Raw genomic sequence first — 14,150 nt, forward strand, 5'->3', positions numbered from 1 at the left:
TGCCTTAGTTCATGCCTGAGACCAGGGATTTCAAACTCGAAAAGGTTGGCGACCCCTTCTGTAGAATATAATATTACTAACTTGACCTCACCACTATGGCATCTGTTTGGTATGCTTGAAACTATTGGCTACTCAAAGTACCTGGTAGTACCTGATTTTGCCAATGGAAAAGTATCCATATGAAGTAGAGTTGTGCTATGAAGTTGAAAAGGGATTTAAGGTCTTCTTTAGTATTCAATAGTCTCCCTTTTGTTTTCTCCTCAGATTGGAAGTAAACATGGTGTGATATATTTAATCACCAAGTACGGTTACATTCACCTGTACGACCTAGAGTCAGGAGTGTGCATCTACATGAATAGAATCAGCGCTGAAACCATTTTTGTCACATCGCCTCATGAAGCCAACTCAGGAATTATCGGTGTCAACAAGAAGGGACAAGTGAGGAAATATATCATGGCCATAACAAAATGTATCATCTTAAAAACACATTTGATCATCCTTCTTAGACCTGCGTTTGTGGTATGTCCATTTAGGTATTGTCAGTATGTGTTGAAGAAGACAATATTGTCAACTACGCCACCAACGTCCTCCAGAATCCCGACCTGGCCTTACGAATGGCTGTGAGATCCAACCTTGCTGGTGCTGAGGAGCTTTTTGCCAGGAAGTTCAACACATTGTTTGCCCAGGGAAGTTATTCTGAGGCAGCAAAAGTAGCTGCGTCTGCACCAAAGGTTAGTGTAAATGTTACAAAAAAAATGTATGCTTATATGGTGGAACCTCCAAATCCGTAAAATATTTGTAGGCCTCTCAAAGATTAGTTCCTCCGTTGTGTTTTCAATTGGTTTTAATTAATATGTTACAAACACGAAAGGTTATACAGTACTACTGATGATAAAGAGGAAAAATGTGATGATTACCATAGAATCGTACAGGCCAGAGTGCAATTTGGCCAAAGCGACCCTTTTCTTTATCGTTTTCTGCTGGCTTTGTCTTCCCGCTTGTGACTCAATATCAACTGGACTGCATCTGTTTTTTCTTCGGGATGGACCCAGTGTCACACAGCACGTGTGCTCGTTAATCGTGCATAAAAAAAAGTCCCGCTAAAGGAAACTTGTGTTAACTCATTATTGCATTAACTTTAACAGCCTTAGTTAATATGAAATAAATCATCTCCAGTTTTAATCTCCCAAAGGTTAATTAATATTTACATTTATATGACAAGTCACGGTCCACTTCCTAAGCACTGTACCTATATCACCAGCTGGTAACGTAATGATAAATAGTGGTAAAATTGCCAAAGATGACTTTTGCCGTTTAAAATTGTCATTATTGTAAAAGCATGATTGACTACTGCACATTGAAAAACTCATGATGATATTGCGCATTTCCTGAAGAAAGAAAGCGGTTGCGTGCCAATCGCTGGCGAGCTAAAATGCTAACATGAATACAAGACACATTAACATCTTCCCAATTACAAACGTCATGCCCCATCTAAACTTGTACAAACACATTAGTCTGTGAACAACTCAGCTATTCAATTATGCACGTAGAACCTTTCTTCGGACACAGTGGTAGGTCCGTGTACGGACGTGTCTAGAACAGGAAGTGAACCCACATTGCACGTGAAGTCACATAAACCAGAAGTGAAACATGCAAACCCCCATTTTGCTTTTATTATCAAGAAACACTCTAAAATCTTTACAAATTAAAACGGAAGAAGATAAACATATTTAAACACTCTAATAACATAATGTCTCTTAACAAGCCAGATTATTTATTTATATAAAAAAGCTTGGTTAAAAGATTGCAGCTTGTGTATATAGGGCTGCAACAATTCATCGATTATATTGATTAAATCGATTAAAGAAAATAATCCATTTGTATTTTGTTGCTTCAATTATTCGTTTAATAAACGGTGCATCAACAAAGTATTGAGCATTGAGTTAATACTTATGTACAAGTGATTTTTTAGTTTTAAATTTGCAAAATTAAAGAAACAAAACCTTTTCACATTGTCATGGGGTATTGTCTGTAGAATTCTGAGGGCTAAAATTAATTTATTCCATTTTGTAATAAGGCTGTAACATAACAGAATGTGGAAAAAGTGAGGTGCTGTGAAAGCTTTCTGGATGTACTGCATTGGTGATGTAGCTCGCACTGCAGGTGATGTGGCCTGTGTGTCTCTGTCTGTGTGTGTGTGTGCGTGTGTGCGTGCCGATAGAGGAGAAAAAAGGGCATAGAGGAAACAAAAGACCTGGGGCCGTACTTATCAAGCTTCTTAGAGTGCCATTTTACACTTAAGTCCTGAAAATTTGCGAAATTTAGTCCTACTCTCAAACTTAAGAATAAAAGCTTTTTATAAACGTTCTTAAGTCTAAGAATCACTCCTACTCTCCACGATATTTAAGAGACCTTCAGAGGTGTCTTAAGTGGTTAGGAGTTGCCAGCAGGGGATGGTACTGAGGCGAGAGACGTGCGTGAACGTTCATCTTTGTTTGATAACGAGCAGCTGATCAAACGGTATCGTTTAGACAGAGCAGGTATTTGTCACAGATTTAATAATTTTCGATTCCTTGTTGATTTCTGCATGTGGCTGCAGTGGACTAGTATATATAGAGCCACCTACACCAGTTTCAAATTAGTTGCCTAATTAATGAATTGGAAAGAACATTTTATGAGAGTAGTGTATGTGTGTGGCACACACATACGCTAGGTTACAGCATGTGAGGTGAGTGACGTCAGTGAGTGTGTGGGCGAGAGAAGAGAGGGAGCGGTATTGTGAGTGCGAGCGGGGACTAGTTTGTTTTGTGTTGGATTGGCTGTGTGCAAGCAATCAATAAAGCAAGATTTGCAACTAATCGCCGGACTCATCATTCACTCTAAAGTCGTCCGCTGTGGAGACCCACTGCCGGGTAAAGTGAAGGGTGTTGCCCCGAGCATACATCCTGGAGAAGTGTCTCCCCTGCCTCTGTTACGGTCTGGGAGCAGGAAGCAGGAAAGGTGCAACAAAAAGGAAACATTTATTTTTGATTCATTGCCAATATTGTTTGTTTGTTTTGTATTATTTTGTAGTTTATTGTCAAAATATACACTCCCATTGTCCACTTAAATATTTCTAAGATATTTCTTTATTCTTCGACAAGGGATTCCCTTCCGTGATTGGTCATTTCTATGGACACAGAAATGACGTCACCTAAAATTCCGTTTACGGCACATAGTAATGTCGTAATTCAGCTCTGAGTGTGACACTAAAGATTCAGTCCTACACTTCGCTGAAAGTGTGAGTAAGACGCTTGATAACTAACTTTTAAGTGCAGCTTTCAGCGAAGAATTTATTTACTCTTAAGTCAACTCTTAGCAGACTTCTTAGGAGTAATTCTAAGAAGCTTGATAAGTACGGCCCCTGCTTTGTGAACATTTAAAACGGAAAAACCGATATAGTGGTAAAATGTTTGCACTGTCAAACGGAGCTGGCTTTTCTCAATTGCACTACATCGATGATGCAGCACATTGAAAAAAAGCACTTTGTATATGCCGTATTTTTTGGACTATAGGTCGCAGTTTTTTTCATTTCTGGATGCGACTTATACTCAGGAGCGACTTATGTGTGAAATTATTAACACATTACCGTAAAATATCAAATAATATTATTTAGCTCATTCAAATAAGACACTAGACGTATAAGATTTCATCGGATTTAGCGATTAGGAGTGACAGATTGTTTGGTAAACATATAGCATGTTCTATATGTTATAGTTATTTGAATGACTCTTACCATAATATGTTACGTTAACATACCAGGCACGTTCTCAGTTGGTTATTTATGCGTCATATAACGTACACTTATTCAGCCTGTTGTTCACGATTCTTTATTTATTTTAAATTGCCTTTCAAATGTCTATTCTTGGTGTTGGGTTTTATCAAATAAATTTCCTCCAAAAATGCGACTTATATATGTTTTTTTCCTTCTTTATTATGCATTTTCGGCCGGTGCGACTTATAGTCCGAAAAATACGGTACATGTAGTGGCATGTGGGCATCTGCAGTTTGTATGCTAATGCTATCAAGTTGTTTGTGCAAAATTAAACACGACTCCTCCGATTATTAACCTTTTTCAAATGTTTATATGTTAAAAAGATTGTCACTCAACTTATCATACTTTTATTATAGTCTTTTTTAATTGTTTTATTTTTTATTACGTTGTTCATCTGGCTACACTGTTTTATTTTTACTATTTTGAAGTTGTTCATTTTTAATATAAGTAATATGCCAATGTAAATGTGCAATTTCAATGTTATACTGCCTACATTTTGTTTGTAATTTTATTTTCAATTATATTTCTAAAAATCGCATAAAGGCTATATAACGTGCTTTATTCGATTTCTGGATTAATGGAACACATTCATCAATAGATTACTTGACTGCTAAAATAATCGATAGGTGCAGCTCGATGTCCCTTAAGTACTTTTTCAGCACATTTAATAATACCATGATAATAATAACTGTGAACTGGAATATTACATTTTCATATTGTTAAATCCCTACTGTCATCAAATGTTAATTTATTTTTACATCTTAATGGTGGTTGAAAATGTTACATAATTCAACTTTGCCTGTGCACTCAAAACAACTTGTATAATGACGACAGTTTGACCCTGCAACAGAAACAACAAAAAGTTAGATATTTTTTAAATATTGTGTAGGACCTTAGATGTGCCATTGTATATACTATGCTTGTGTTTGATTTTCAGTTAGCATTTTTGTGGTGTGTGTTTGATTGATTTATTATGTACTGTTTTCTTCCTGGTGTTTTTTCTTTCACAAAACACCCATTTGATTCCATTTTTCTCAGGGTGTTTTGCGGACAGCAGAGACCATTCGTAAATTCCAGAGTGTGCCAGCCCAACCAGGTCAGGCTTCTCCACTGTTGCAGTACTTTGGTATATTGTTGGACCAGGGTCAGCTCAACACATTTGAGTCGTTGGAGCTGTGCAGGCCTGTCCTGCAGCAGGGCCGCAAGCAACTCTGGAGAAGTGGTTGAAGGAGGACAAGGTAGACTGGACATACAGAAGGGTCCTTATCTTTCCACGAGCACATCATTACATATTTATATGTCATTTAAATGTTTTTGCTATTTATGTGTTGCAGCTGGAGTGCTCAGAGGAGTTAGGAGATCTAGTAAAAGCATGTGACCCAACCCTTGCGCTTAGTGTGTACCTCAGAGCTAATGTCCCCAACAAGGTCATTCAGTGCTTTGCTGAGACAGGCCAATTCCAGAAGATAGTCCTGTATGCCAAAAAGGTAACCCCAACCAATGCATACACCTATTGTGTATTACTGTAAGTACATAGGATCCAGTAATTCAGTGGAATTACTTTTGAATCCTCTCAGCATATCTGCATTTTTCATGTTTTACTTGAAAGTCCTCTACACTTCCCTAGGTTGGTTACACCCCTGATTGGGTGTTTTTGCTGAGGAATGTGATGCGTGTCAATCCGGACCAGGGACTGCAATTTGCCCAGATGCTGGTCCAGGACGAAGAACCGCTGGCCAACATTAACCAGGTAAACATGTCATCTCATACAAATACTCCTTCGCGCTGTGTTTGAAACACATCTGCACATACCCTCAAACACAAAGTAGCCAATGTGGGAGCTTCCGTCTGTTGTTATTCCAGATGTGCCAGCAATGCCAAGAATTCACTGAGTCGGTAACCCTCTCCTCCTTTTTCAAGCCACACCATCTCTTTGCTTAGCTCCAGATTCTCTCAGTTAATAGATTTATTGTGCAAAGCAAGCCCCCTAGCCACATTTCAAGCCGGTGGACTTAGTTAGGAATCCGTGTCGGTTTCAAGACTTGGAAGTTTAACACTCAATATTAATTTCCTGCCTTGTTGTGTTAGAAGTAATGGTCATTGTCACACACAAGATGCTTGGACTGATTGCGGGTTGATGTGTGTAAGTACACACAGTTGTGCTTCACTAGGTTCTGCACAGGCTATTGTTACGACTCTGATGCAGAAATTACCTGCCTTTGCTGCATGCGCAAATCATCTTAGGAAAGTTGTTAATTGCTATATGTCAGTGGGTTTGTATTTGTGTTTATGGCACAAATACAGGCACTAATGAGAGCACCAGTATATTTGGTGTTAGCAATATTTTTAGTTTAGAAGTCAGTTTAAAATGTGAATTACCGCCAATGTACAATGTAAGCATGTGTCAGGACTAACGTGGGCAGTGTGCTACTCTTAAAATTGTACAAATTCACAAAACCTTTTCAGTGAGAGAATCTCAAATGAGGTAACTAACTGTGCCCCCTGTTTTTTGTTTACTGTTGCTTGTAGATTGTAGATGTTTTCATGGAAGGCAACCAGATCCAGCTATGCACATCTTTCCTGTTGGATGCTCTAAAGAACAACCGCCCAGCTGAAGGCCACTTACAGACACGCCTGCTTGAGATGAACCTTATACATGCGCCGCAGGTTACCATCCTAACTCCGATATGACAGCCTTATCCATCATTTGCTTTAACCATGCAAAAACATTTTAGGTAGCAGATGCTATCTTGGGGAACCAGATGTTCACACACTACGACCATGGCCACGTTGCTCAGCTGTGCGAAAAAGCTGGCCTTCTGCAGAGAGCTCTGGAACACTACACTGACCCTTATGATATCAAACGAGCTGTGGTGCACACGCATCTTCTGAACCCTGAGGTACTCCCAGAGAAGGATAGTTTTTGATTCATGGACACTTTTTTTAGATGCTGGGTGAAACCTAAAGGGTTCACCTTTCACCTTGTTTCCCACTGATTTTGCTGACAGTGGCTGGTGAACTTCTTTGGCTCTCTGTCGGTGGACGACTCCTTGGAGTGTTTGAGAGCCATGCTATCGGCCAACATTCGGCAGAACCTGCAGCTTTGTGTGCAAGTGGCGTCCAAGTATCACGAGCAGCTGGGGACTCAGGCCCTCATGGAGCTCTTTGAGTCCTTCAAGAGTTATGAGGGTAGGTTCACAGTTCATATTGTGTGTGGGAATCTGTGCTAATTGCCAGAGCTGACGTATGTCATTCCACCCTCTGTTCTGTTTCTATTTAAGGCTTGTTTTACTTCCTTGGCTCGATTGTGAATTTCAGCCAAGAACCCGACGTTCACTTCAAGTACATCCAGTCAGCCTGCAAGACAGGACAAATCAAAGAAGTGGAGAGAATCTGCAGAGAGAGCAACTGTTATGACCCAGAGAGGGTTAAGAATTTTCTCAAGGTAAAACGTTTCTCATTATTTTCCATTCTTATTAAATGATAAATGTTTCATACTCTAACCAACACAATGTGCCTCCCCTTATTAGGAAGCCAAGCTGACAGACCAGCTTCCTCTTATTATTGTGTGTGACCGCTTTGACTTTGTCCACGACTTGGTGCTCTACCTCTATCGCAACAGTCTGCAAAAATACATTGAAATCTACGTACAGAAAGTAAGTGACAGTCGACTATTTCACAATTTTTTGACTGTTTGTGATCACCACAATATTTTTACATGTAATCAATCCCTCTTGTCTTAAATGATTTATATATCATTTATCCACATTTTTATAAAGTTTATCCTCATTAGCATCACAGCTAAGTTGGAGCTTATCCCAGCTAACAGAAGAGGGGGTACACACTTCAACAGGTAAACCCTAGACTGGTTGAGGATTTATACAATTAGACTAAAAACATAAAATATTGAAGTTTTTTCCTCATAGATTTAACGTCAAAATGTTTTTTGAGCAAATAATTTTCTGGAATTTTTGGTACGTTTCCAGTAGCAGAAATAACCGTACAATGTCCCTTTGGTTGTCTACAACGATGCTTTCTAGGTAAAGGGGACCTATGATGTTTTGCCTCTTTTCTGACTTACAGTATGTTGTTAAAATGTTGGATACTCGAGATAAACAATGCTAAAGCGTTGAATCATTGCACGCAGATTTGAATGCCTCTGAACACTGTGTTTTGTCTTTTTTGACAAATGTACTAAAGTGAGCATTTGTAGTTCATGCTCCCTGCCTGGCCCATCCTTTCTGCTAATCTCTACTGCCGATGCCTGAAGCCTCCGGTGTTAATTATTCTCGTTTCATGCTTTCCTGCTTGCCCTGATGTCGGTAAAATACTGTAAATACTTCAGTGTTTATTTGTCTACAACATTTTAAACATGGACCAGTAAGTACAATTTGGATTAGTTGATAAAATACTCTAAAAAGACAGCAACATTTCAACATTTCATATTGGTTTGCGGAAACACGAAAGAATGTAGGATAAAGTATTATTTTCATCTCATCGTGGCATGTGCACAATATCATCAACGTGCGACATGCAGTGAGATAAATGCTGGCTGTTTTTATGAAGCTTTATTGTTCCGAGAGTGGGCAAGTGTACTTAATGTTGTGACTGGCAAATGTATATATTGTTTATATGTTTATTTTTGACAGTGACTGAAAAAAAATAGTGGAGATATTTGTCTTCAAGATATACATTTAACAGTGTGCATTTTGAAAAGTTAAATTCCAATACTTTTAAAGAGGGTAGGGTTTCATTTGCAATTTAGATAAGCTTCCATACACGAACCGTTTGCAGACAGACTCAAAAAAAGGGTTGTAAATGTGACTGTGGAGCAAAATTTAAGAAAAAATAACACCAAAGAATATCCAATACATGGTATCTAGACCACAAAGAAGTATGTTAAATGTAAATTACAATCATCATAGGTTAAATTATCAGTCAATTATTTCAGTAGTAGAGGAGTTTTCTGCCTTTCATGTAGGTTTTGCGTGGCTCGGGTGGTAGAGCGACCATGCCTGCAACTTGAGGGTTCCAGATTTGATCCAAGCTTCCGCCATCACTAGTCACGTCTGTTGTGTCCTTGGGAAAGACACTTCACCCTTGCTCCTGATGGGTCGTGGTTAGGGCCTTGCATGGCAGCTCCTGCCATCAGTATGTGAATGTGTGTATGAATGGGTGAATGTGGAAAGAGTGTCAAAGCGCTTTGAGTACCTTGAAGGTAGAAAAGCGCTATACAAGTCTAATCTATTGACCATTTACCATATAAACCAAGATTAAAACTTTCCAAAAACCTTTTTCAGGTTAATCCCAGTCGATTGCCAGTAGTAATAGGAGGCCTGCTGGATGTGGACTGTGCAGAGGATGTCATTAAGAACTTGATAATGGTGGTCAGAGGGCAGTTTTCCACTGATGAGCTTGTAGGGGAAGTGGAGAAGAGAAACAGGTAAGAAGCTGCCTTTAATTCAGGGTTGCAATCTTTTCCCACTGAGTGCTACATACGGACAAACTTAGTGATGTGGGAGCCATCGTGAGTTTTTGCATTTAAGATGCTAAAACCAATCCATGCTATTTGAAGAAAACATTGACACCTTAACTTGTTATACCATGTTGGTGACTAAGCAAATTATTGTGCAGTGGTTATGAGTTTTCGTACGTACCACTGTTCGAAAGGTGTGTTAAAAAAAGTGTTATAAGTATATCATATATACCGGTAAATTTACAACGCTTTAAATTCTCGCAGCCTCCTGTTTTCAACGAAAATGTTGGCTAAAAGTTTTGTTTCATTAACATACTGCCTAGCATTGCACATAGGGTGCCTAAACAAAGTTGACACCCGTTGGTGACTCAGTCTTGACCTTATAATTAACACACACAAACTGATTTCGTAATGTCTTATTTACAAACCATGCCTGTGTTAGTGTCTCAATAGCGTTGGATAGCTCTTTTTGACAAAGCAGCTCATTTTGACATAACATCGCCTCTCAACCCCTTTCCTCAGAAGTAATTTTCCCCAGCCCCTCTATAATATCATAACTGGTTGACGCTATAGTTTTATGCTAACGCGGTGACAAATATTCTCAATAAAATGTGTTTAATCTAGGGGCGTAACTATGAATTTTATAACTGAAAAATGAAATAATAAAAACTCAAACCAACAAGATCATGGATTATATTTTTATTTGCTATACAGGTTAAAACTTCTATTGCCATGGTTAGAGTCACGAATACATGAGGGCTGCGAGGAACCGGCCACCCACAATGCTCTGGCCAAGATTTACATTGACAGCAACAACACGCCTGAACGCTTTCTGAAAGAAAACCCGTTCTACGACAGCGCCGTGGTTGGACGCTACTGCGAAAAGAGGGACCCTCACCTGGCCTGTGTGGCTTATGAAAGAGGCCATTGTGACATGGACCTCATCAAGGTAAGAACTTGGAGTAACACTGCAGTCCATATACTTTACAGTATTTCACAACGTTGAGTTCACCCCTCACATTTTAGCAACCATTTACCGTATTTACAGTACCTCTTTAACAAGACCCTTGTCATCTTGGAGGTATGTTTTTAATCGTTACCATGTTGGAAAACTGCCATGTGGCCCAGTTTCCCAAGGGAGAGGATCATGCTCTGCTTCACATTGCCACAATGCATGTGTCCTCCAATAAACCTCAGCTCCGCAGTGCTAGCTGCACTCATGCAGCCCCACTGTAGACACAAAGCAATTATCTGGGTACCCACTGGTGTTGCCTGCTATTTAGGCATTCATGGCTGTGTTGTTTTTTTCAGTGGATCGTAAATTATACTGCTTTACAAGCTGTACACTGACTACACTAATATCCAAGTTTGTTTTCTTAAGTATTGTCTTTTAAGAAGATATTCTAAAATAATATTGCTTTTAATACTTTTGTGAGATACTTTAAATTAGAAAGAGAAAACATTGTGCTTTATCGTTTATACATCTAGACACTTTTGTTTTTCTAGGTGTGCAACGAGAACTCGTTATTCAAGAGTGAGGCTCGTTATTTGGTACGGCGGAGAGACCCCGAACTTTGGGCTAATGTGTTAGAAGAAAACAACCCCTACAAGAGGCAACTCATCGATCAGGTCAGTCTGCTTGGCGGCATTGCTTAGTGGATAGAATGGCCATCTTACAGCCGGAGGGTTACTGGTTCCAGCTCATGTCAAGGTGTCCCCAAGCAAGACACTGAATCCCTGCATTGCAGCTTTGCCATCAGTGTGTGAATGTGTGTGTCAATGGGTGAATGGGATGTATAATGCAAAGCGCTTTGCATATTATTCCGGGAATAGCAAAGTGCTATATAAATACATTTACCATTTTGCTTCAAGTGGTTCATGGTTTTTCATTAATTACACTTAATTATATACACTAGTTTGTTCATTGCTTTTGTCTCTTTCAGGTGGTACAAACTGCTTTGTCAGAGACCCAAGACCCAGAGGAGGTATCGGTCACAGTCAAGGCATTCATGACTGCCGACCTGCCCAACGAGCTGATTGAACTGCTGGAGAAGATTGTGCTTGATAGCTCTGTTTTCAGTGAACATAGGTTCAAACGACTTTACTTCCACATTTTAATAATTTACCCAAAATGTAGAATTTGTTCAATAATCCTTTTTCGTCGTGTGACTCATTCTCCAGAAACCTTCAAAACCTTCTAATTTTGACCGCCATCAAGGCGGACCGCACTCGTGTGATGGAGTATGTCAATAGACTTGACAACTACGATGCCCCCGACATTGCTAATATTGCTATCAGCAATGAACTCTTTGAGGAGGCATTTGCCATTTTCAAGAAGTTTGACGTGAACACGTCAGCCGTACAGGTATTTGGATTTTGTTTTGATAAAAGTCTCTTTGAAAACCTTTATTGTGCATCTCTAATTGAAACAAAACATTGTACTAATATCATAGCATGTCACAGCACCTGCTCATACAATACAAAAGGTAACATTGGTGCCAAATATAATAAAGGTAGCATTTTGACCCCTTGTTTCAGCACAGCTTTATTGTAGTGGCCTTTACTGCAAATTAGTTTAACCATCTGTCTTCTCACAACGATGCCAAATACACTAAAGCTTGCATTCCAGACTGCTGCCCGGATACAGAAAATGGCCCACTTAAAGCTTTTTAGGTGCAACCTTTAAGTGTTTTGGTAGAAAGTAGACAAAAAAAACGTGACAAACGCAATGAATGTCTTTAGAACTGTGTTGTGAATATAACGGAAATGAGTCGATATAACTTTGGGCTTCATTTACCAGCACTTCTTTTACATTTCACCAAATAACAAAATTTTTAGTAGCAACATCTACATATCTAGTATAATTAATACATACAGATATATATGGTTTTTCATCTTACAACAGGTGGGAGTTTTGAATTGGTGTTTTAGTTATTTTTTTACTTGGTGGGAAAATGTCATTCTCCCAATTCTCCGGAATGCAGCATTAATTGTGCAAGCCACTCTTGGTGTAAATTATGTGATACGTTGAAAATGTAACCTAAATATTTACTATCACCTGCTCTCGTTTAGGTTTTAATAGAACACATAAGCAACCTGGATCGAGCCTATGAGTTTGCAGAGCGCTGCAATGAGGCTGCAGTGTGGAGCCAATTAGCTCGGGCCCAGCTGCAAAGAAATCTGGTTAAAGAGGCCATTGACTCATACATTAAAGCAGTGGACCCCTCAGCCTACATGGAGGTTGTTAATGCTGCCAGCAAGAACGGTAAGCCTTTTTTGAGGCTTCTCTTCAGTTTTTAACCACACTGGTATTTATATTTGAGGTGCTGTCTTGCAGATAACTGGGAAGATTTGGTCAAATTCCTGCAGATGGCTCGTAAGAAAGCACGGGAATCCTACGTGGAGACAGAGCTGCTCTTTGCTTTGGCTAAAACAAATCGTCTGGCTGAGCTGGAAGAGTTTGTCAGCGGGCCCAACAATGCTCACATCCAGCAGGTAAGATTAACAGTATATTGGGGTAGGGATTTTCAGCTAGCAGCTTGAGAATTACAAAGAAAATCATTATTTTTCAAACCTGCTTGGTTACTTAAAGTTATGTCAAAGGCAAAATTAATGGTTTTATAGTACCTACAGTGAGTTGAGTAAAGTGAGCATTGCATGAGCAAAAACTCTTTACTAAATATGCTACAGAAACCTTATTTTTTTGAGGGGGGCGGTAAAGTAGTCCCCAATGGTATTCTCTTCACTGAGGGGAGATGCACTCTGAAAACCCCTGTATTAGATTAATGATGTACAGTGCATCCAGAAAGTAATCACAGCGCCTCACTTTTTTTTAAATTTTTTACATTTTGTTACATACAGCCTTATTAAAAAATGGAATAAATACATTTTTGTTTTCAAAATTCTACTGACAATGACATACAAATTTTTTTTTTTAACATTTTTGCCAATGAATTAAAAGTAAAAAAATAAAAAATTACATGTACGTACATAAGTATTCACACCTTTGGCAGTAATTACAGCCTCAATTTTTTTTTACTAAGATGCCACAAGCTTGGCACACCTATCTTTGGGCAGTTCCACCAATTCCTCTTTGCAGAACTCCTCAAGCTTCTTTAGGTTGGATAGGAAGTGTTGGTTTTCGTCAAGGACATCTCTGTACATTGCTGCATTCATCTAAGGATCATACTTGCCAACCCTCACAAATTTTCTGGGAGACTCCCGAATTTCAGCGCTTCTCCCAAAAACCTCCCGGGACAAACATTCTCCCGAAAATCTCCCGATTTCCAGCCAGAGCTGGACGCCATGCCCCCTCCAGCTCCATGCGGACCGGAGTGACGAGTCGACAGCCTGTTTTCACTTCCGCTTTCCCACGATATAAACAGCGTGCCTGCCCAATCACGTTTTAACATCTACGGCTTTTAGAGAGTGCACAACTGCGCACACAACAAGGAGACGAAGCAGAAGAACGAGGAAGATACAGCCATGGCGACGCTGACGAGGAGTAAGATGAAGAAATACGCTTGTAAGTTCCAAAACGAATGGAAACAAGAATTTCAGTTTATCCAGGACAGTTCGAAGGGGAAGGGGTAGGCTGCCTGAAAATTTTGTAGAACAGACTTCTCCATTGAACACGGTGGCCTAACGGACATACTCACTCATGAACGGTCAGCAAAGCACAAGGTGGCCGCAGCGCAGCACGGGTCACAGCCCAGTATTATGGGCCACCTCGCTAAATGGAGACCCGAGGGTGTAACTTATGCCGAGACAAAGATGGCTATGCTGATAGCTGGAAGCAACATCCCGTTCTCATTTGCAGATGTCTTCAACAAATCCGTGAAGGATATGTTTCCGGATTCA

At 39.6% G+C, this 14,150-nt stretch overlaps 1 protein-coding gene across 1 annotated transcript in view; it reads left to right on the forward strand.

The window, feature by feature from the left end:
* Nucleotides 1–13,628, forward strand: part of LOC133631803 (clathrin heavy chain 1-like) — a 60,826-nt gene extending 47,198 nt beyond the window's left edge. The window contains 19 exon segments of the mRNA XM_062023963.1: nt 265–438; nt 534–731; nt 4,853–5,021; nt 5,024–5,052; nt 5,149–5,301; nt 5,442–5,564; nt 6,344–6,481; nt 6,550–6,714; nt 6,823–7,003; nt 7,096–7,259; nt 7,345–7,470; nt 9,115–9,257; nt 10,005–10,239; nt 10,797–10,919; nt 11,234–11,379; nt 11,472–11,655; nt 12,363–12,555; nt 12,628–12,785; nt 13,581–13,628. Coding sequence (XP_061879947.1) covers nt 265–438; nt 534–731; nt 4,853–5,021; nt 5,024–5,052; nt 5,149–5,301; nt 5,442–5,564; nt 6,344–6,481; nt 6,550–6,714; nt 6,823–7,003; nt 7,096–7,259; nt 7,345–7,470; nt 9,115–9,257; nt 10,005–10,239; nt 10,797–10,919; nt 11,234–11,379; nt 11,472–11,655; nt 12,363–12,555; nt 12,628–12,785; nt 13,581–13,628 — 2,850 coding nt within the window.
* Nucleotides 13,629–14,150: the final 522 nt, after the last annotated feature.

Source organism: Entelurus aequoreus, linkage group LG17 (genome assembly GCF_033978785.1).
Source record: "Entelurus aequoreus isolate RoL-2023_Sb linkage group LG17, RoL_Eaeq_v1.1, whole genome shotgun sequence".
In the NCBI taxonomy this organism is placed as follows: domain Eukaryota; kingdom Metazoa; phylum Chordata; class Actinopteri; order Syngnathiformes; family Syngnathidae; genus Entelurus; species Entelurus aequoreus.